At 35.5% G+C, this 21,907-nt stretch overlaps 1 protein-coding gene across 13 annotated transcripts in view; it reads right to left on the bottom strand.

Annotated features, from left to right (window-relative positions):
* The window catches only part of KHDRBS2 (KH RNA binding domain containing, signal transduction associated 2), a 343,662-nt gene that overhangs the window by 18,872 nt on the left and 302,883 nt on the right, over positions 1-21,907 (bottom strand). For 5 of the 13 annotated variants that reach the window (XM_085056591.1, XM_085056578.1, XM_085056588.1 and 2 more), the window contains 3 exons: positions 14,994-15,167; positions 12,981-13,032; positions 2,719-2,926 (listed from right to left, as the gene is read on the bottom strand). In XM_085056591.1, coding sequence (XP_084912717.1) covers positions 15,070-15,167 — 98 coding nt within the window. In that variant the 3' untranslated portion in view covers positions 2,719-2,926; positions 12,981-13,032; positions 14,994-15,069. Of the gene's footprint in view, positions 1-684; positions 1,134-2,718; positions 2,927-9,970; positions 12,520-12,980; positions 13,033-13,598; positions 13,728-14,064; positions 15,168-21,907 lie in introns of those variants that run through there. The other 8 variants (XM_085056581.1, XM_085056582.1, XM_085056584.1 and 5 more) reach the window with 8 other exon arrangements.

Raw genomic sequence — 21,907 nt, 5'->3', positions numbered from 1 at the left:
ACAGAGAGAAGTGCCTAATCTATCTTTTGAAAATGTTGAGGGTCCTCCATAGAAGTGCCTCCTCCTAAACAAATCCTATTTCTTTACTAAAAAAGCAATTCAAGAACAAAGCCATCAGAGGAAAGAATTAGCAAATGTTATAGAAATATAGAAAATTCTCTTCTGAAAAACTCCATAGACCAGTTTCCACAAGGTGCATGAAAAACTCAAAGTGAAGCCATGAATGGTCTGTTCATAGCAAAGCTCTTGAGCATTGGGCTGTGCTTCTCTACACCCATTTTTCAACTTCTTGCTTGACAACAGAGCATTGGGCACAGAACAGGCTTACCTCGAACTCCAGGGACTAGCATAAACCTCAAGCCTTATTCTTCTCAGCTCTACACAACTTAATTAATGATATGATATGATATGATATGATATGATATACACAATCTGTATCTTTTAATGAAAGCAACTCCCACAACTGAAATTTAAAACTTTGTTCCTTAAAAGTTCAATTATAAAGTTGGGATTAATTTCACCCAATCTCAGTTACCTAAAAGACAGCTACCTAGTCTACACTGGGCATTTAGACAAATTTTCTAAACAGTAGATGGCATTTAATCCCATTTGGGTTTTTTGACACATACCTGAAAAGGGGTTAAATTGTCCTTTGGACCTGAATTGAGTATATATGCACATATATGTACACATATATATATGCAGCTGAAAAACAAACAAATCAGAAAATGCAAGGAAGTCATGGAGTCAGATGAACTTTAGTGTTTTGCTATGAAGTTCTGGCTTGCTCAGGATGGAAAAAAATCAGACTTCCCTTTCTTCCTCTATAGACTTTTGTTCATCTTCTAGAAATATAAGTAGAGTCTTCCAATCTTCCAAAATATTTTATCACTTATTAAAACCTGCTCTTACCAAGTGAAAAGGAATTACTACTCTCAAGTTTCCAAGAATACTAGGTCATTTTCTTTAGGCAAAGAGTGAAAATGATCATCTACTTCCAAGTCCCCCTCTTCAGCAATTTTAGGAAATGTAGTATAATGGTTAGCAGTTTGGGCTCTAAGTAAAGGTATTTTGGTTCTGATGGATAGCATTCTGTGTGATGCAGTGCATTTTCCCCATTCTTCTTCCATTTGCTATATGAAAGCAAAAATAATAATAAATAAAAACATTTCTAAGAGCCCTCGATTACTATTTACAGTGTTAACACACTTAGACAGAATCTAAGTAAACCCTTAAGAAAGCTGTGTATTTTCACCCATTTCTTTATCTCACTCACAGCCTACATAAAACTGGAGTGTGAAAACTGTCACCTGGGGTTTATTTGCAGCTCCAGCTAGGAGAAAGAATCTTGAAAAATCCACTGATTTTTTTTCTCAAGTCTAGAGTTGTGCTAGGCTTGAATAGCTTCTGGCCATATTTTTTTAGCTCTTTCTCTGCAGAGAAAAATCCACACCTAAAGCAGGGCACAGTTTAAATTTTTATCACCATTTGCAAGAGCAGATGCAAAAATAGTCTGGGCAAAAAGGGCATCACCCCTTTTAGGGCACACAGTGACAGGGAACAGGGTCCCACAGGAGGACTTCATACCATTCTTCAGTGCACTCCTCAGGTCTGTTTACTGCTGTGCAGTCAGGAGAAGCAAGGGAAGGACTGGTTGCACCAGGGATGTAGGAAATGAAGGTGTGTCCAGCTACAGTGAGACTCCACATTGGCTATTGATGCAAATTTTGTGAGCTGAAACCTTCTGGATTTCACTAGCTACCAACTACAAAGGGTGACAATGGTCTTTTGTTTCACATGCTCTTTGCTGAAGAAACAAGCTCATTTCTCATAACCTAATGCAGTAATTGTATTTTTCTACGACATTTGGACGTATATAAGCTTATTACAGAAAAATACAATTCTGTATTTAGCTTGAAGGATTTAGGAAATGTTAGATTTATAATTTCCAATATAATTACATGATGTTTTTTAGTGTATACAAGAGGACACAGCCTTTAACTACAGGACCCCTTACTACTTTTTTCTCCAAAAGACCTAACTCATTCTGCACATTAGATGGAATTAAATATTTGTATCTGTCTAAACTCCAGTGGTAGGACCCTTGTTTGTTTTCTCTTTTTCATCCAAATGGTTGCTGCTAGTTTTATCTACTGGTAGTTTTATCTACATTCTAACAGATTTTCATTGTGCATAGTATGTAGCAACAATGCTACAGTAACTGAGCCATATAAACCTTAATAAGTGAATGTTCTCAGCAGCTCAATAAAGATACCAATATTTTCAGAGATGAAAAGGTGGAGAACAGAGCAAAACCCCCAGAATCTGCAAAATTTGGTTTTCACGTGACTGTCTCAATGAGTTAACTTATCCCAAGAGGAGATGATGTTTTCAAATATTTGGAATTTTAAAAAACTCTTTCTATGTTTAATGTACTGCACAAATATAGTTTATTTTTTATTGTGTTACTTCTGTGAGGAAGATAATTAACAATTGTATTTATTTATGACAGAAAAAGGGTGTAAGAACTTAGATACATAATCACACCGTCCTGTCTCAGAGTAAAAAGCACCATAACTACCTCTGTATAAGCTCTTTTCCAACGGCAAACATGATACAAACTAGTTTAAAATAACCCTATTTTTTGCAGACTGAGGTGACCTAATTATCTCACATTTGGCATAAACCAAAACCATATGGAAAAATACCACAGCTCACCTGATAGACTGGAAGATCACTGTAAGTTCGAGTGGTGGCAGATCCTAGAGAGGGTTTTAATGGTAGGTCCAGAAATCAGGGCTGTGTAGAGGCCCAACCTGAGGCTCAGTCCTTCAGAAGACAGTGATTTATTGCAAATGATGTTGAGCACTCTCAATTCCCTGAACACCATTCAAAAGGTACAGTACTTCCCTAAGGCTCCAAAAATCTGAAAATCGAGATAAAGTTGGGCAGACATATTCAATGAAGAACATAAAATTAGTTGTCACATTAATATTTTAGCTTAAATGACCTATGTAGCTTCCCATAGCATCTCTGTGACACAGGGTTATGGTTTGGATGACAGAAAACTCTTGGAAGAGATTACCTTCCAAATTCTGCATGCTATGAAACAATGCAGTTACAAAAATCAACAACAGGATTTGCTACACAGTTCTAACATATTCCTGTTCCCTGCAAAGCACAAGTAGAATGGGAGAGTATGTGATCACCTGCTTCGGGTCTCTAAAATGATGAGTGTGAACAACAGAGCAAAAGAGAGGGAAAGGAACAAACTTAAACACCGTGATTTCTAGTTTTATTTTTTTTTTTACTTTTTGAACCTTTTAATAAGTTTCTATTTAAGACTTTAGCTATCATTTTAGCCTAGATTTCTCATCTAAATTCCTAATTTTTATACTGCTACAAATTTATCAGGTGCTGCCTCAATACCTTTTCTGCACCTGCAATCATCTACTTGAGATGAAGGCTCATAATTGATGCACAGTAGCATGAATATGTTTGCACAATAGCATGAATATGTTTTTGGCAATGTAATAAAAAAAGGATGTTTGTGGGGGTGAATTTTATGAACACCAACACTTTTTATGCAGATATTACAGCACAGTAATTATATTCTTCCAGAGTAAATTAATTCTGGGTGTTGGTATGGATGAGAATGGGAACTTGTAAGAAAAAGTTGGTTTGGAGTTGTTCTTCACTTCTTGATAATAAAAGGAAAATCAGGACTATGAGACACTAATTAAAATAAGTTCTTATTAAAATCAATGAGTTGAGAAAGAATTCAAGGACTTAGGGTGGAGAGGAAGGTATTTTTTAAACACATGAGTTAGTGTCTTCAGCCAGCCGATGGAGACAAGGTACATCCAGAGAGTGTTTTATAGCATCTAGCTCAGGTACTCTGAATTATTGTGAGCAAAGATCACACCACTGAATGAACAGGTACTCTAGGTACCTGCAGCAGCAAAAGTAAGTATTTGAAGCTAGGTGGATGTGCTCACTATTTCCCCAAGTGTTACACCAAGGTAACTTCACATACAAGAAAAAAATCCTGATCAGTGGAGTAGGGGAATATAGACATCTTTTTATAGCTTCTAGCAAGGTCACTGAGTTGGCAAACAACAACTTTGTGGATGTCTCCTAATATTCTCCAAAACAAACAGATTTCCATGAAAGAATGAGAAAATAATTTTTGGGTCACTCAGGGGAATTCCTTATATCCAAAGCAAGTTTATGATACAGGAAACCTCAATTTGCAAATAGTGTAAAACCTTTCCATAAATTTGGAGACATTTTTCTTTGATGGAAAGTATAAGTTGGGTAGGTATAAATATCAGACTTGCAAAATAAATGGTTAAAATAAGCCAAGCTATGTGAAGTTAGTTAAATATCAGTTACAGGTCAGTGTAATCCAAATTCGGGTCTTGTCATGCGTACATTTGATGTAGTCAATGTCTGAGTTAAACTTTTTTAGTGTGTTGGTTTTTATTTCAACCACTGAGATTAAAATGATTAATTTTTTTTCTGCTTGATTTCATGCATAAGAAAGGTCATTGAAAGAACAGCTATTCAATATTTCTTTTATCCCCATTATTCAATGTATTTTTCCTTTATTAGTTTGCTTAACTCTATTCAAAACTTTCATATTTCTTGACAAAATTATGAATTTTGCAGTTGGTTTTCTGTGTCTTTTGTGGCTACACTATGTGAATATCTCATTAGTGTAACTAATTAAAATAGTTAAATCCTGAGTTAAAATAAAACATTCAGCACTGTTACATTCCCTGGGAAACTCAAGGCTTGCACCTAACCTTAAACAGCACTTCACATAGTTAGGCACATTATGATGCCACTTGTAACTCTTATGAAAATCAGATCCAAAGAGCCTTTGAAAGATCTCAAGACAACAAGAAACACAACATTCACAGGCTTTCACTTTGAGCAATTTGCCAACCATCACACAAAATATGCTGCTAGAGATGCTGAAGGATAATATAATAATTTCCTCTGTTTTAGTCAAATTCAGCTGTTTGTCATTAAACACCCTCCACTTGTAACCCAAATCACTGGGAATGTCAGCCAGTGGCTAAGAGCCCATTTGGGCACAAACCCCTTACACATTACCACAGATGTCAACTTGTACATTAAGCAAGACAGTGGAATTAAAAATAGAAGCACTGGGAAAAAAATCTGAGATAGGATCATTCTGGTCTCATTTGCCAATACAGACAGAGCTTTTGCTTGTTCTACATATTTCTCCTGACCCCTCCACCATGCACCCCAAACATCTGTTCCTGGATCTGACACAAAAAAAAAAAAAAAAAAAATTTCTGAACTGTTTAGCATTTTGACCAAAATCCTTGGACTGAGCAGATACCCATCTTGGAAAATTTAATTGAAAGAAGACACAGTTGCATTTGTAAAACATACCAGTGATCATAATGGTAGATAATGTGGCCAGTCCTGCCAAAAGTATATTTACAAGAAAAAGAAAATAAATGGAGGCATGGCAGATTAAAGTCATACAGCTTGTTTTCTGTATTTTATCTATGAGAGCTAAGAATAAGAATGAGTCATTGAAGCAATGCCAGATGAAGAACCTGTTATAAAACTTTTTATACTAAAAAAATAACTGCCTTCTAGACGCTTAAACATATTCTTAGGGTTATTTTTGGTTGACTATGTATTACAAAGTCAGGTACCTTATTTCCATTAACTTAGCTAAGCAGACTCCAAAGTAGAAAAACCCAAACAAACGACTCTGAATAGAAAATTATCCCTCAAATGGTCTAAAATAGAACTTCTGTTATTTGTAGAACCTGTCAGCACTACAAAGTTTAAGAATATGTAGGTTTTTAGGGTCCAGTCCCATTGTGCTCAGTGCCATGGGGAGGACATTCAGTATTACCAGCAGTCTCAAGCCCCTATCAGTGTTTTGAGATGTCTTTCTTGCTCATCAAAGACAAACAGCATGAGAAACTTACCATGGCAACAGGTGATGCAGCTACAGAAAAACAGGTTTATAAAGGAACTAGATGAAGATAATAATACCAGACTTCTCCACTGTAAATCTGGCATATGTAGGAATGGTCCCTATACACACATTCTGCTGCAGCTTCATTCAGCTGCCTGGTAAAGTCCAGCAGGCACCAAGTGATGACAGTACTACTGCACTGTGGACAAGAGAACTCAGTTCTCAAAACAAATGCCAGCTCGGAATACATCCTGTGTTTCATTTCCTGATGCAGCTTCTTACCCTCACCTGCTGCTTTGCTAATTACACTTTATTACATCACTTTGACGTGCTGAGTGACCTTAGCCAAATCATTCGGCTTCACCGTTTTCCTAATTCTGCATTGCAAGACAGAGATTAAAATACCTGCTGCCTTCAGTAAGCATTTTGAGTTCTATGCAGTGATTTTCTTTTAGGCTCAGTAGGTGCTATTTCAGCTTTGTAAGGACTATGCAGCATTATTAGGGTTCAAATAACTCTTTCAAATGAGCATTAGATTCCCTGAAGCACATATCCCACAGGCATCCACAGTTTAATGGGCAACCCCTTTTTGCCCTAGATCTGCAAACAAGTTCAGTGATACAAAAAGTATTGTGCCTCCTTTAGAAATTTCATTGTTAGGCCTCATGAAAACAAAATGATGACTACCATGAATGGATGAACTTGATTGCCAAGTTGAGATTTGAGTGGGCAACAGTCCCAAGCAAGTACCTTCAACTAAATATTTGTCTTGCACATGGGAAAATTAATTATGATGACATAAAAAGTAAAATCTTGATTTGGTACTGTATCTGAAATACTCTTCCTGGATCAAAGTTATTTCATGCTGCTGCTAAGCATGACATGTGCTGGAATGATGCAATCCAGTCCTTAACAGGTAAGTGCTCTGTTTGAATTTAATTAAATTATAAAACTGACTACAGATCACATTGTGAATTTCATATTCCCTTTTCAATCCTTGATGTCAGCATGGATTTTTAGTATATGAAACCTGAGTAAGTTCTGCAGGATTAAACTCTTGATCAGAAAGCTACTTTGCTTAACTGGAATTCAATGCAATACAACATTCCTGTCAGTTGTTTGTACCTTTACATCATAAATTCTAAATCAGATATTAAAAAGGCATTAAATATTCAAAATAATAAGAACCCTATCAGTTTTAAATACTCAGAGAATACTAAACTAAATTCCTATATTATTAGCAAATAGCATTTCATGTGAATGACAGTGTCCTTGATTATCTTTTCAGCTAAAGTAGGTACATGAAACATTATGTTCTTCTCAGAAGAAAAAAAGGGGAGAAAAGAAAAAGAAAGAAGCTGCATTGGCAAGACCTTTTCACTGAATTTTTCAACTGGTTGTACAGGATTGTTATAAAGTTCAGGAAGAAATATTATGAATTATTAGCTGAGCAATGAATATGGAGTTAGAAGTGAATATAGTAAATCAGGACACAAAATATCTGCACATTTTGTTCTGTTTACTGCACAGAAGTAAAGAAAGCAAGCCCATCCAGAATGATGAGTCACAGATGAGCAGCTCAGCAGTTTGTACCTCTGACTTGTTGGTGGTAACACAGTGTGAAGGTCTTGTAATGCAAGGGCATTTAACAAAGGCAGTCAGTTCTTTCCTGTGAGTGAGCCATCCATCACGAGCTAATGCATCCAGCACAGCAACAACAGTGCCAAACATGACACAAGCTGGTACTCTCACACTATACACCTGTATAGTAATGTTGCATAACAAGAAAGTACACCTCCATTGAATAAGGTACAGCAACAACAGAAATAAACAGGAAACATTGTTTTCATAATTAATTCTACTCTTATCAGGGCACCGAAGCATTTCTATTTTCCTTGTTGAGCACCCAAATGCTGTGAAAAGATATTAGAAAGTTCTGATTGTTTGCATATAGTATCTTGAAAAATTCTTAGGGCACATGCAGGGTATAAACAACAAACTACATATCTTTTCCTTTTCAATACGTGAAGGATGACCTATGCTTTTACAGCATGGGTGTGATCTTCCTCCAATAAACCTTCCTTCTGATTTACATATTTGAAATATGTCTGCAATTGCATTCTCAACAAATCTTGCTATTCTCTGGTAAAGCATACTAGGTTTCAAACTTAATCCAATTATTTTAGGAAAGGAGGCATTTATGCCTTTCAATACCTACCCAACACAGCCTTTTAATAGGATTTATACAAGAAAAACAAACCTTTAAAACAGTGACATGTTTTTAGTAGAAGTTTATAAATCTGCATTTCTTATGCTTAAGTTGACAAAAATTGCGTCTCTTTGAGGATGAAATCTTTGTGTCAGATATACATGATTTAGAGATATATTTCAACATGTTCTGCTGAGATGTAATACAGATTGCCTAGTCAACCAGAGACAGTGAAAGGACAGAAGATCTGTCCTGTACTCCTACTGGGAGGCACAATTCATCTTCAGATTCCATGGTTTCAGAACATAAATACTGTATACAGTATGTCTTCACTAAAAGATACCAGGACACTCATGAGGAAAGCTGTTAAATTGTCTAATAACTATGTAGATCAGCAAATCTTTTAGTGGGAATCATTTTCCCTAATGTCTACAAATGAATGTTAGCATCTGACCTGCAGGACCAGAAACAAAACCAATTGAAGAAAGAGGAAAGGCTTAATGACTTCAAAGGTTTCTGTCAGGTCTCAATGATAAATAGTAATGAGTGGAAAAATTTAATTAGCTAACAACAGAGTGGATGATGGTGATCATCTTTGAAGCCATAACTGATTTGAGAAAGTTACCTGTGCGCCTGTTCTGTCTCAGCAGACCAGTACAGTAAAACTGATAACACGTGACACTTTTTCTGATAACTCTTGGGTTTTACCAACTGACAGAAGCCACAGAATGCATCTAAGTTTTTAATGGAGGACAAAAAACTTCAGCAGACATTAGGATTGTTTTTCTGTTTAGCATTCAAATATTTTTCAGTTTTTCCTGTGATTTTACTTGTTAATCAGGGTTCTTTTAGTCCTTTGATTAATCTGTTGACAACAGTGGATGACATGAAATAATAACAAATATGATCCTTACTTTTTGGACATTAACTACAGCCAACCTTTTCAATTATGGCTGTTCTTTTTGAGTGAAAACATTTTGTAATCTCTTAGTGAAATTAATTTTTTTTTAATCCCACCTTGAAAAAAATGCATCTACAAATGAACTCTGTCCTCCTGAACCCTAAAAATGCATACAGTCTGATACAGGAATAAAATAGTTTTTTGTCATGTAGGATTAATTTATAATTTACTCTATGATTCTGATTGTATGAATATTTTTCTGCAACTACTTTATGTTCTTGGAATCTTGAGTAATTCTCTTGAAGTTCTACAACATTATAAAAGAATTCAGATAGTATTTATGAAAAAAAACCTATTTTCTTTAACATCTTTGCTAAGAAGTTGTTAGCAAACAGATTGTGTAAGGAGATTATAATTTTGTTTAGATCTGGTATTTCTTTTACAAAAGAAATTACATAAGATTACAGGAGAAAAATTTTCTGTCAAAATATATAGCTATTCAGGAAATTCAGTTTTCTTTTCATATTACCCAGTATTTTTCCATAAAAGAAAGGAAGTGTACCAGTGAACTTTACAGAATATGAGATCGCTAAGAAGGTTGCATGAAGAACACTGATATCCAGTGCTGCCCCTACTTAACCTTTATACAGTCTTGACTTAACTTGTTCCTCCATGTTAATGCAATACAATAAGGAAAATGTTCTAGGACTTCCTTTCCTTGATGGATCATATGCTGCTTTCACCTGTTATCAAAGACTTTTTTTCTCCAATGTTTAGCTTATTCCATGATTCTCCTTTACCTCCATTTATAATTTTGTCACTGCAGTATTTGCAAAACTTTGGACTTCTTAGAAAGTTCACAAAACAACACTCCTACTGTCAAACATGAAGGAAATACATCACTAATGTAAACCAAATTTGTGTTTATTTAAACACAACATGCACCTTACTTGCTCTTGCTTTTAACTCTCAGATAACAATCTTGGATGATATTTCATGAGGACTACCATAAATTCGTATTATCATGATAAAATACTAAGCCTTTCAGCTGATGAACTCATATATGTTAATTATCCTGATGCCAATGGTAACTTGGCTCCTGCATTAAATTGCTGACCTGCAGCTTGGTACCTGAGTCGTGGCTGTGGTTTGGCAGCTCCTGGCAATAGAGACACAGTCCCTTCCATGCTGTGCTCAGGCACAAGGTGTGCACATCCATTTCCTCAGAGCTACCACAGACACAGTGATGTGTTTCTCACGCCCTCACTCACCATCACTAACACCAGTGTTATGCAATTTGGAAGTCAGCGCATGTCTGAGTAAAATGGAGTCATTGTGGCTGGGCTGTGGAAGGGGATAGAAATCTCTTGGCTTTATGGCTGTACCTCCATCACTCAAAATGGAGGTTGAGGACCTCATTGAGCTACAAAAACATTGCCAATATCCTCTGTGGTCAGGTCACATATACTGCATTTCCTAAAGTTCTTCATTTATTCATATGAAGATTTAAGATCTTTGTTTAAACAGTGTATGATAAGCCAAGTAGGAAAGACATAATTACATGGTGCTATTTCATTTTCTAATAAAATTTGCTGCTCTAGAAATAACTATTTTTTCAGTTAGAATGGCTCTTGAATACATGCAAAAATCTGCTATACAGAAGATAATTTGCTGATTTAGCTAGTGAAAAAGTACTAAAAACTATATTGCACTATTTTCTTCTAAAGATCAAATTGTTCCATATATGAGGTCAACCTGGACAAACAAAAAAAGTCTTAATTTTGAACAGAAATTTGAACAGCCATTTTGCATTTTTAACTTCTCTTTCCCAGTGTTTCTACTAATTTATTTTGATATTCTATATTGATTTTTTCTTCCCATTACAAACAAAACTAATTGGTATGTGAATTAAGCCAAAGAAATGTTTGGTTGGTGACAAGTGTTTTGGAGTGATATGTAGCATGAGTGAAGTTACATGTTTTCTGGTGGGCTATAAGTTTTCAGGGCCTCAGAATTATGGCTCACCTGACTGATGGATGAGTGGAATATGTCACAGCTTTCCATGGAAGACCTGATGATAACTGGTAATTACAATAACCAGACTCTCTTGTAACTCTCTCAAAAATTAATGAAGTGGATTATGTTTTTCCTAAAACATAGCTGATTAACTGGAGGACTTCTTCAGAAACAGTTGTGAAATATACTTTTAGTTAGCACAGAACAGCACATGCAGTCATAGGTAATTTTTCATACTATTTTCCTGAAAATCAATAGAAAAAATGTTTTTTCATTCAAATTTTTTCAAAGCAAGCATAAACAGTTGCTTGCTTGCACTGACTAAACCTAGTTTTTCTAAATAATTATGTAAGAATATTTCACAATGCATCATTTTAACTGACATTTTCTGCCATTTTTTAAAATCTACACAAGTAATGTTTGTAAATTGAACTTGGAGACAGAAATATTAAAGGATGCTGCTGCTCTGCTATAAAGCTATATTTATTGAAGTCCATCCCTCAAGGAGTTCACAGTAGTTACCCTCACATAAAAATGTGAGGAACAGTGAGAAATGAATTTTATCTACTTTGCCCTGGATCCCTTACATCAGGTATGACCTGCTCACAGCTTTGTGTAATTAATCATTTCAGTAAGGCATATGGGCATTTCCTGGAACACTTATATAGTAAAATCTATAATACATAATAATCTATAATCACACTTATACCAGTATGAAACTATTTATGGCAATGGAAAGTGCTTTTCATTTCTGTAGAGATATATATTAACTGAAGCAAATGTGTGTAACTACATGCAAGGTGGGTAGATGGAAGATTTTCCTACAGTGGTACACTCACTCTGATGTGACTGTAATATGCAGACAGACCTTAATGTCATGTTATATCACTTTGTTCTGTAGAGTGGTTGTAGAGTGGTTGTAGCACATAAATAAAACTAATATATAAAGATCTTGAGGTACTCTTTGGAGAGGAAAATTAAACACTTTGTATCTTATTATACTACACAGCTTGTGGTTTATAAGTAACTGTTGAATACTGCAATACCTGGAAAATATTACATAAGCCAGACCACAGACATGGGAAAAGATGCCAGAATAATAAATGCGTCTAGCTTTGTGTATTTGTGTATATCTTATCTAGTTTAACAATGATGACAAGAATTTGTACTTTTTGTATTGTGATTAGGTTCACACTTCTGAGTCCATGGACAAAGTCATAACTGAGCTGAATTCTGTTTTGTTAGTTTCCAGCAATGACTTTTGTCTTCAGTCGAAAATCTCATATATAACCTGATGTCTATTTAAGAAGGTCATCCAAGATAAATCTTTATGTTTAAATGTAGTTAACAGAGAGATACAAGTAATGCCTTGATCCATGTCATTGTATGGTATTGCCATTCATGTCCCTGCCATTCTAAAGACTAAAAAAGAAAAAACATACCACGAGTAAGAATAAATAACAAACTTCCTGTCTCTACAGTGATACATTTTTCATAGGAAGAAATGTTAAATATTTTCAGAAGCAAAGACAAGCTATTATGTTATTTTTCTTTGTTATGTGACTAGCCAAAATGTCGGTATGCTTTTACTAAAGAGAAGCTCATGTTTTTAGCAAGGGCAGTTTTAAAGTGTACCATCTTAATATTTACCATTAAAAGGCTAGATGACAAGACTTCTTTTACTTAAATGAAGAGTATCATAACATATACGTAAATTTTTGATTACCATTATACCATAATCACTATCTTGATATGCAGAGAAACATTGCTGGAAAGACATTTATTTTATAACTGTAGCTTAATATGTTTTTGTGTGTTAGTAAAAACAAATGCACAGATAAAATAGGAAATAGGAAAACCCCCTGAGATGCAGCAGAGCTTACCTGACCATTTCCCAGCAGATCTGCTGCTTAGCTGTCCAGTGCCTGTGAGTCCCTGAAATAGTGAGACAGAATAAACTCAATGTAACCATCATGAAGCCTAACTAAATTCACTTTAACACTTCAAAGGACAAAACATACTCATCATAAACTATTCAAAAAGAGCTAGCATGCAACTCCAGCTGCAAGAGATTTTGTTCACAAACTGAACAGCAATCAGCCTGTACTTTATCGCATCAAAAAAGTAAACCAATCACATTGACAAAAAGCCACTGTAAACAAAAAGACTGTATTTAAAGCATTAAGAGTTTTGGCATCCCTACCATCAAGTCTTCTGTTTTGTTTTTTTTTCTTCATCAAAATTTAGGTTATATATTTGTTGTTAGCAAGAGTTGCATTACTATTATTGTTAATTTTAGTTCTGTTTATTACCTTGAGGGTTATATATTGTAAAATAATTTTGTTGTCACTAGTTAATGTTAATTAGTTGTTTTAATAGCCTATATACCTATTTGTTATCTTTTGGTAGGTTTACTTTTTTAACTATCAGTAACTTAATAACTGAGAATATTTTACATTACTGTTGCATACTCAAAATTACAGAGTTACTATTAGTGTTACCTGTTTAACGTTTAGTCATCCTTTGAGTCCTGCGACATATTTCCTTAATAATCATCAGCCATCAAGTCTGATAGTCTCAAAAGAAATATCAGCCCTCTAAACTGCCTTCAAGGGCGGTGATATTTAGCACTGAAAATTACAAATAAAGTTTTTGAAGTTGAGTACCAACAACTGGGCAGTGACACTGATGATTTGTTTATCAAGACAAATTGTTATATACTACGAAAAATGCAGTCAACGCACTCTTCTGAGTGAAAACAAATAGGTGAATCTATGCAATGCTTACATGTTGAATGGGATATTTAATGTGCGGGGAAACTCAAAGGTTGAAGAACTAGCATTTAGACAGTCTAACAGTGGTAAGTGGTAATCTTACCTCTTTAAACTCCATTACATTCTCACGAGAGACATGCTAATACAAACAAGTCAATCAGAGTTTGTGTTTAGCAAGATCAAGCTTAAAGGATAGTTTAAAATCCATTTATTGTTCTAAAGCATTTTTTTCCATTAACATGTTATACATTAGTGGATACTAACCATGATTCATGTAACAGTTTAGTTTGTTAACTTTTATATTTTTTAACAACCAAAAGTTATTAATACAACTTTTAAAGTCTTACACAAAAAATCTTAAAACAGGCTTGGGTTCATTTTTGTAATTTTTATATAAAAAACATTTTAGGCATCTCTTGAAAAAGAAATAAAGCAGGCATTTAAAGCTAGAAAACAAGTAATTCCAAATTTAGTTTGTTACAAAAGGTTTCAGCTTTATTGACAAATTATGGCAAACATATTTGACAAAATTATGGTTTCCTATTTAGAGAAGCTTACACATGGAACTTTAAGTGATTTTTTTTAACAAATACAGGTTAAAACACTGAACAACTTCAGTTAGCTACATACATACAGTAGCTGCTTGTTTTCAACCCCATTAAAACAGCATTTAAAATTAAATTTACAAACTTAATATCGAACATCTTAATCTAAACTAACATATATTAAAAAAGACAGGTTAAAACATCTTATCTACAGCTTGATTATTGTCTGGCTCAAAAAAAAAAAAAAAAGGAAAAAGAAAAGGAAAAATAATCATATTACAGTCTTTCAGCAACCCTAAACAGAAACTCAGCCTTAGCTAGTATGTAGAGAGACTCAAGATCTGTAACAGTGTCATGCTTTTTAAGTTACACACAGCAATGAATACAACCAACAGAACATCATCTTTGAATAGTTTGCAGACAATGCTTGCCAAAGGTTTTTTGTCTCTGTTTTTTTAAGTCCGTGTTATAAAATAATACTAATGCCAATGTCACGCCAATGTTATAGGAAATACAAGTAGTACATAGGATAATAATGAGCAGTAATCCCTAGGATAGAAAAGAAATGGACTATTACTTGTCTTGTTGCTGTTTATGTGGAGACCACAGGCTATTAATTGTCTTTGAGATGAGGTCACAGATGAGGAGGACCTTCAATATCTACCATAGGGGTGTTCCCTGTAACCCCCTCTGGCTGACCTCGGAGGTGGTGCCTTTAGGCTGGAACGGGTTGTGGCCCATTCTTCTTGTGCTAAAAACAGAAGAGAAAAAGCAGTTTTGTAAATATCTAACATTTGAAAGAACAAAGGGATGCCACTGCTAATGGCTGTCAAAGTTCTTGAAGGTTCTGGCTGAAAGCTTTAAAAACAAAATGAGGATGGTGTTATCATCCACTTCTTTGTCTTCTCACAAAAAAATTTACAGAAAACTAACTTAGTTCTCTACACAGGCAATGTGTCTATCTTAGGAAGAAAAAAAAGCCTTACTCCTTCACTTGCAGCAGAGGATGAATAAGTACTGTGCTGGCAGTACAGTCAGCTCTGGAAAAATCACTGTGTTAGACTGCCAGCTCAGAATTTATTTGATGTTTTGAGTTTCTAGCATTTAAGCAGAAATTTGAATAACATTTAATGCAGTTGGTATGGTAACAAGATGGGGAGTTGAATCATGAAAAGATAAGAAAGATATGTTTGATTTTTTACTTCCATTTGAGACAAAAAGAAAGAAAATGATGGAAGAAAAATGTGTAGAAGTGAAGCTACTACATTAAGCAAAAGGGGATTTTACTTTGCATTATCTTAAAACACTTTTTAAAATTGGTGAATGAACTATGCTCAGGAAGAATAAGCTAAAATCTGTAAGTCTAGTTCAGTTTTTACAAAGCTTCTACAAATCTTCTTCTTCCTCCCTGATGTATTTCTAGAATTTAACCCTCCCAAAGGTGCAATTGGGAAACTACCTACAGTCATGGTCCAGCAGTTGGACCCAAAACTTGAATTATATCCTAAATCAGCAAGTGGATCATCAAATGATTTCTGGCTTTGTCTTCAACTGACTTCAACTGATCATGCTAAGAGTGATTAAAATGGAAATGCACAAACCATGGTGTATCATCTTATTTCACACCCAGACTGCAACATTGCCAGGACCTTGTTTTTGATAATGACTGCTGACTTTAGTGGCCACCAAGAGCATAAATAGTGGTCACTAGGCAAAAAATATTAAATGGTTAAATCAGGTATCAAAGATTCCTTTTGTAAAAAGATAATACTGTGTGAATACGAAAAATGAAAATACAAAACATAAAAAGCCTGTCAAAATTCTAAAAGCTATTTCTTCTCTGCAAGATGTCTTCCCTGCAACTACACTTCATTATCTTGTTGCCTTGAGGTATGAGGGATATAGCAGCTCTAGAGCTAAAGTGAGCTCAGGCTAGCATGTACTAAGTGGACATCTTTGGAAAAGATTTGGTAGCATCTGATCTTGCTACGGAACAAGAAACACTCCTGCTGTGACTTTTTGGTGCACTCCATTTATTTTCTTTTTCTTTGAGTTCTTCAGGATGTTCTCTTTTTGAATATGAGGGGTTTTATGGTCACATGAAACTGAAGTTTACTGTGGAAAGCTACTGCCTGGAGGGTTAAAGAAGCAGCAGCCAACATAATATAGTTCTAAATCCTCAGGTCTCTCATTCCTACAGGGAATCAGTTTCTCTATAGTGAATTAAAAAATCCTGGCTCTGCGGTATGTATCATTACACTCTTTAAAAATGGCATTTTGCTCTACATTTTTTTCAGCTTCAATTACCCTTTGCTGAAGTGTTACTGCGTTTGCAGAGAGGTCTTGGGGACAAGAGAGATTTATATGGAAAAGGAGAAGCTTTATTTATACAAATGAAAATGGCTGAAGTATTAAAAATATTTAGCAAGTGTACAACACAAAGACAAACCAATTTCTTGTTCCTTATTAGCTCTCTCACTGTTGTCCAGACTGAAGCACCTCCATATAAAGGTGAAATGTACAGTCTTTTTGGTAGTAGTCATACAGAAAAAAATTACTTTACATTACCAGCTGGAGGAAACTGTTTTTCCTTGACTGTTGTTAAAGCAAATTGCTCCTGTGACTGTACCAGCTTCTGACAGGGAACAAAAACTGAATTATAATTTGTGTTACAAGTCTCTCATGCTCTTTTTTTCAGTAACATGGTGGACCTAATGTCTTGATTTCAAACTTTAACACCATCATTGAAATATGTCATGATAGTTGACAGCTAACAGCTCCTGTTGATATTGCATGATAGACCCCATTGTATTAATAGGTGAAACCGTAGTCAGAACAGATGTGGAATTTTTTGGGACTACAGCCTTCAAATGGGAAAACACTGGAGTCTAACACTCATACAGCAGTAAAGGATTATATATTTACTGGGACTATATATTTATTGTGGAGAAAGTGAGATGACAGGGAGCAGCACTATCAAGAGACTCTGAACCACACTATGCCAATATATTGCAAGATGCAGCCACACCAAAAAAGAAATCCAATTGCTAGTATTTCTTTTCCTAGGGGGATTTTTAATGAACAACAATATATCTGCATGCCAGTAATTAAAGGTTTCTTGGCATGAAAGCCGCTCTTTTGCTAATTCATGTGACGAGAAAACCACAGGAGTGGAGTCTGACCTTCCCCTTCCCTCAGTGACATCCAGACTTCCATCCAGTCTTTCTGCTCTAGCAGACCTCAGTCATTCCCTGTCCTTTTCACTTCTGACTGTCTCCAGTGCTATCAGGTGTCAAAGACTGTGGCTGAAAAGAAATCCACACAGGGAGCTTAATAACTGGGGGCAGAGGGTCCAGTTTTTTCAGGAATTTGGTGTTATTGGCAACTCTGCCATTCTTAGTTAAGGAGAAATATTGTATGTTTTGCTTTCAAAAACTATAAATTTTAGCAGCATGATGGAAACTTAGGAGAGTTGATAGGTGAGGAATCCGAGTGTGCTTGGGCTAAAGGATTACTTTGGGTGTGACAGTAAGTGTCGTAGCTACTTTGACAAGAAATGTGAAGACATGGGCACAGCCCTTTTAATTACACTGCATACTTCTTTCAATCTACTATATGCTCCCTGGGAATTGGTATTTGAAGCTCACCTTTAGGATATAAAATTAATTTTTATTATCACAGGCAATCAGCACCCTTGGTTTATGACTGATTGAAATTGCATGTTAGTGGTTTTGCACTGTTTTTTATGGTTCAGATGGACTCTTATTTGCTTTACTGTGTTAACTGAGTTATATAAATGATTCCAGTATTTATCACAGACATTATTGATACATTAGCTGAGGCTACCTATAAAGATTATTTTTTATCAACTGCTAGGAGACTCCATAGCTCTATCACTTTAAATAGAGAATTTTAATTCGATTTTCTTTTCCTTACTGGAGAGTCAGAATGAAAAAGGTAATGTAATTTTTAACCGGAGAAATTTCTTTGGATATGGGATCAAAATGGTGACATTTATAGGCCAGAGAGTGGTACATATCAAGTTGTTTCTGTCTTACTATTTTACCTATGCATTATTGAAAGCACAGAAAAATTCAGTGGTCCATCCATGTGGCTATCATCAAACGCTTACATGTCTTCAAGTAAAGATTCGAGAAAAGCACATATTCAGCCACTCTTTTGTTACTCTTCATTCAGCATTCTGCAACCTTTTAATGGATTTTCCAGCATTGAATAAAAGTCTTTCACAAATGCAAAGAGGGAAGCAATGCAATAGTTAAAGGGCAGATCACAATAATGGATGAGTTAAAAATAAAAATATATACTAATGACATGTGATTTACATAAGAACATGTTATTTCCTTAATTTTATTTATAGTCCTTGCTTAGTCCTTGTACTAATCAAGACCTGACCACTTTTACTTCCTAGTAACTTATTTAACATCTGAATACTGCCCACAATTTTATTAATTTCTGGTCAATTATTCTGGACAGGTGGCCAGGAAAAGATTAGAGAGAGCTATTCTGCTTAGGTAGTTAAGATGCATATAATAGCAAATAGTGTAATGGTTCAGTTTGATTTTTCATTTAGCTTTTGGTGTTTTAGAAATATAAGTTGCATTTAATTCAGAATGAAACAGTTTTCTTTCCTATGAGAGGAAAAATCTCTTTTATTGCATACCTGTGGAGAGAGCACACTGAACTAGAGACAGAACATAAGAAGAATTCAGGAATTTGGATTACTAGCTCTACTCCTTGTTTGCTCAGTGACCTTGGATAATTGCTCAATATTTTGTGGTATGGCTTCCTCACTCGTAGAATGAGACAGGAATAACTCCCTCCCTGGGGTGATCTGAGATGTAGTTAATTGCCTGAGCAGTAAGAGAAAAGTGATACAGATGTGCTGAGAAGAAGACCCAATAGAAACCAGACATACAGATTTAAAATGAGAACTCAAAATTAGAATGCTTTTCTTTGGACAGTTCAATTTGTGCTGTATTTCTAGCAAGCCTCTAAACTTCTCCCTCCATAGAAAGATGGATGGAGACAAAGTACTGCTTGGCAATGGTTGGAAAATTTTTCCTACACAAGCTAACAACTGAAGCTCAGCTAACTTTGACAAAGCCAGTATTTCAGCCAAAAAATACACACTGAAAAGACAGCTGCACCTTTCTCATGTCATAATTGGACAAATATATATTATTTTAGACAAAAATGCAAGAACAGATTTTGTTTGGGTGTTTGTTTTTTAATTTTTTTTGTTTTTTGTTTTTTGTTGTTTTTTTTTAAGAGAACATGCACTTTTTTCACCCTTCTGATCTCTTTTTGCTTATCTGCAAAGCTTGCAAAATACACAGGATTTTCTGACTTGACATCTGTGCATTTCATTATTTTGTGAGAAGAAGACCTGAAGTAACTACCTTCCAAATCACAATTACATTTCTTGAAATTCAAAGTTTTGAGAAGGCAAAAGCACAAGCTCAAACCAATTATGCTTACTTACACCATTCTAAGTACCCTTTATTTTACTAGACCTGCTGTATATGAAGTATATACAGCTTAAAAACTAGAAATTAATGGAAAACCTTGTGATTTAATAGTCTGGTTTCTGAACACAGCCATAGCTCTTAAAAAACACCCTAACTACTGCCCCTGTGCTTGATAGTAGCTTCTCTTCAGGAGGACTAACAATTTAAACTGTATGTCTGCTCCAAATCTGCTTTAGTATTGTGAGCTTTCCTGGCTTAGACTGGTAGTGGAGGATCACAGAAATCCTCCAGCTGACAGCACTGGAGGAGATGAGAAGTGCTTGTGCTGTCCCCTCTGCCAGCCTTACCTGCAGGTTAAAGAATGACAGCCAGGGATGGAGTAATGACCACTGGAGAAAATGATTTCTTAGAAGGCTTAAGCCACTTTTGTAGGGAACACCTGCCACAGACAGGGAAGGAGAGCATCAGAGTACACTGGCAACCAGATTGGGAAACTGCAATGCCAGGAGGAAAAAGACTCTTATCAGTGTTGTGAGGTCAGTGTGAATGTTACAGTATAGAGGGAGTTTTATTTTTCACTTGTTTGCAGTGAAAATTAATTTTCTATTACTTTATGGTCATGCAACATGAAACATGCAGTGATATACTGCATCTGGAATTAAACAGATTCAGATTAATATTACAGGACTTTTGTCTTAGATTCTCCAACTCTACAGTTCCCATGGTGCATGACAGTGAAATTACCATTTGAAATATTACATAGGAAAATTTTGCATGATTTACTTATTCTTATTCTGTCATAGAAAATGATTTATAATTCAGGAGTAATAGAGGAAGCACAATAAGTTGCTATAAATTAAAACCAATCTTGTGCTACATGTGGAATTTTTTTCATTGTTGTAGCATAACTAAATTACAAAAGTTTTAGGATATACAGACAGTTAGAAGAATGTGATGAGTTTAAATATGGAATTTTCTAAAGAATTATAGCCTAATTAAAACACCGATTTGACAAAACAGCAATAGCTGTAGTATCATCCCCACGTTGATTCACCATAGCTGAATTCAAAATGTGCTCCTTTCCCCACAAACTTTCAAAATCATGCTCCTGTGAAAATCATAACTCTTTTCTGAGGGAATGAATGGCACTTGGGATACAGCTAAGGTGATTCCTTCAGTAAAAGAATTGATATAATTTTGCAGAAAATCAAGAAAATGCTTTTGACAGTTCATTCTGTCCCCCTGTAGGCATGCTGCTATCAGTAAGTATAGGAATGACTGAAATAGAAGATTAAAGGAGGGCAATTTATTTGGTATATCTCCTGTCCATATGCAGTAGGAATCTTCAGTGCCTCCCATTTCCATTGGAATAAAAAATTGAGTGCTGTATAGGAAGACTCAGGAACACTTCTGAGTTCCCAGGGCTGGGTATACATCTGCCTCATGCTCAGGAAGAGACCAGGTGCCTCAATCAGCCCAAAATAAAGGTGGTCATGCAGGAGCATGACACACTCCTCAGAACCATGGCACAGCAGGGCTGTTAGCAGGGACAGCTCAGGGGACATTAGGATGGAGGGGCTTTATCAATATCAGCACACAGTGCACACCGACAGGAATGACCTGCAGAGGGAAATAGCTGACACTGAGGACCTGATAGTCACACTATAGCTTCTACAGGTGTTTTTCATTTCAGACTGGCCCTGGTTTGACCCTCTGGAATGAAAATCTCACAAACAGTTGGGATTGCTTAAGTTTAAAACTAAAATTTATGTACTTTGAACCGACTCAGCGACATGGAAAGAAGATCTATAAATGCAGACAACTGGTAAATCTGCTTCTAAAGAACACTTCTGCTCCCATGCTAGTGTGGAAGCACCCAGTGTGTGCTAAACAGCCAGACAGGTGCTCTGTTAAGACACCACAAAACCTCCACCATAATGGTACAATCTGTGGCTTGTTGCCTTTGAGATGCCTAATTAATAATAAAATGGATTAGGAAGTG

Source organism: Lichenostomus cassidix, chromosome 3, assembly GCF_008360975.1.
Source record: "Lichenostomus cassidix isolate B80296 chromosome 3, HeHo_3.0, whole genome shotgun sequence".
In the NCBI taxonomy this organism is placed as follows: domain Eukaryota; kingdom Metazoa; phylum Chordata; class Aves; order Passeriformes; family Meliphagidae; genus Lichenostomus; species Lichenostomus cassidix.
This window is presented reverse-complemented; position numbering and strand designations above follow the sequence as displayed.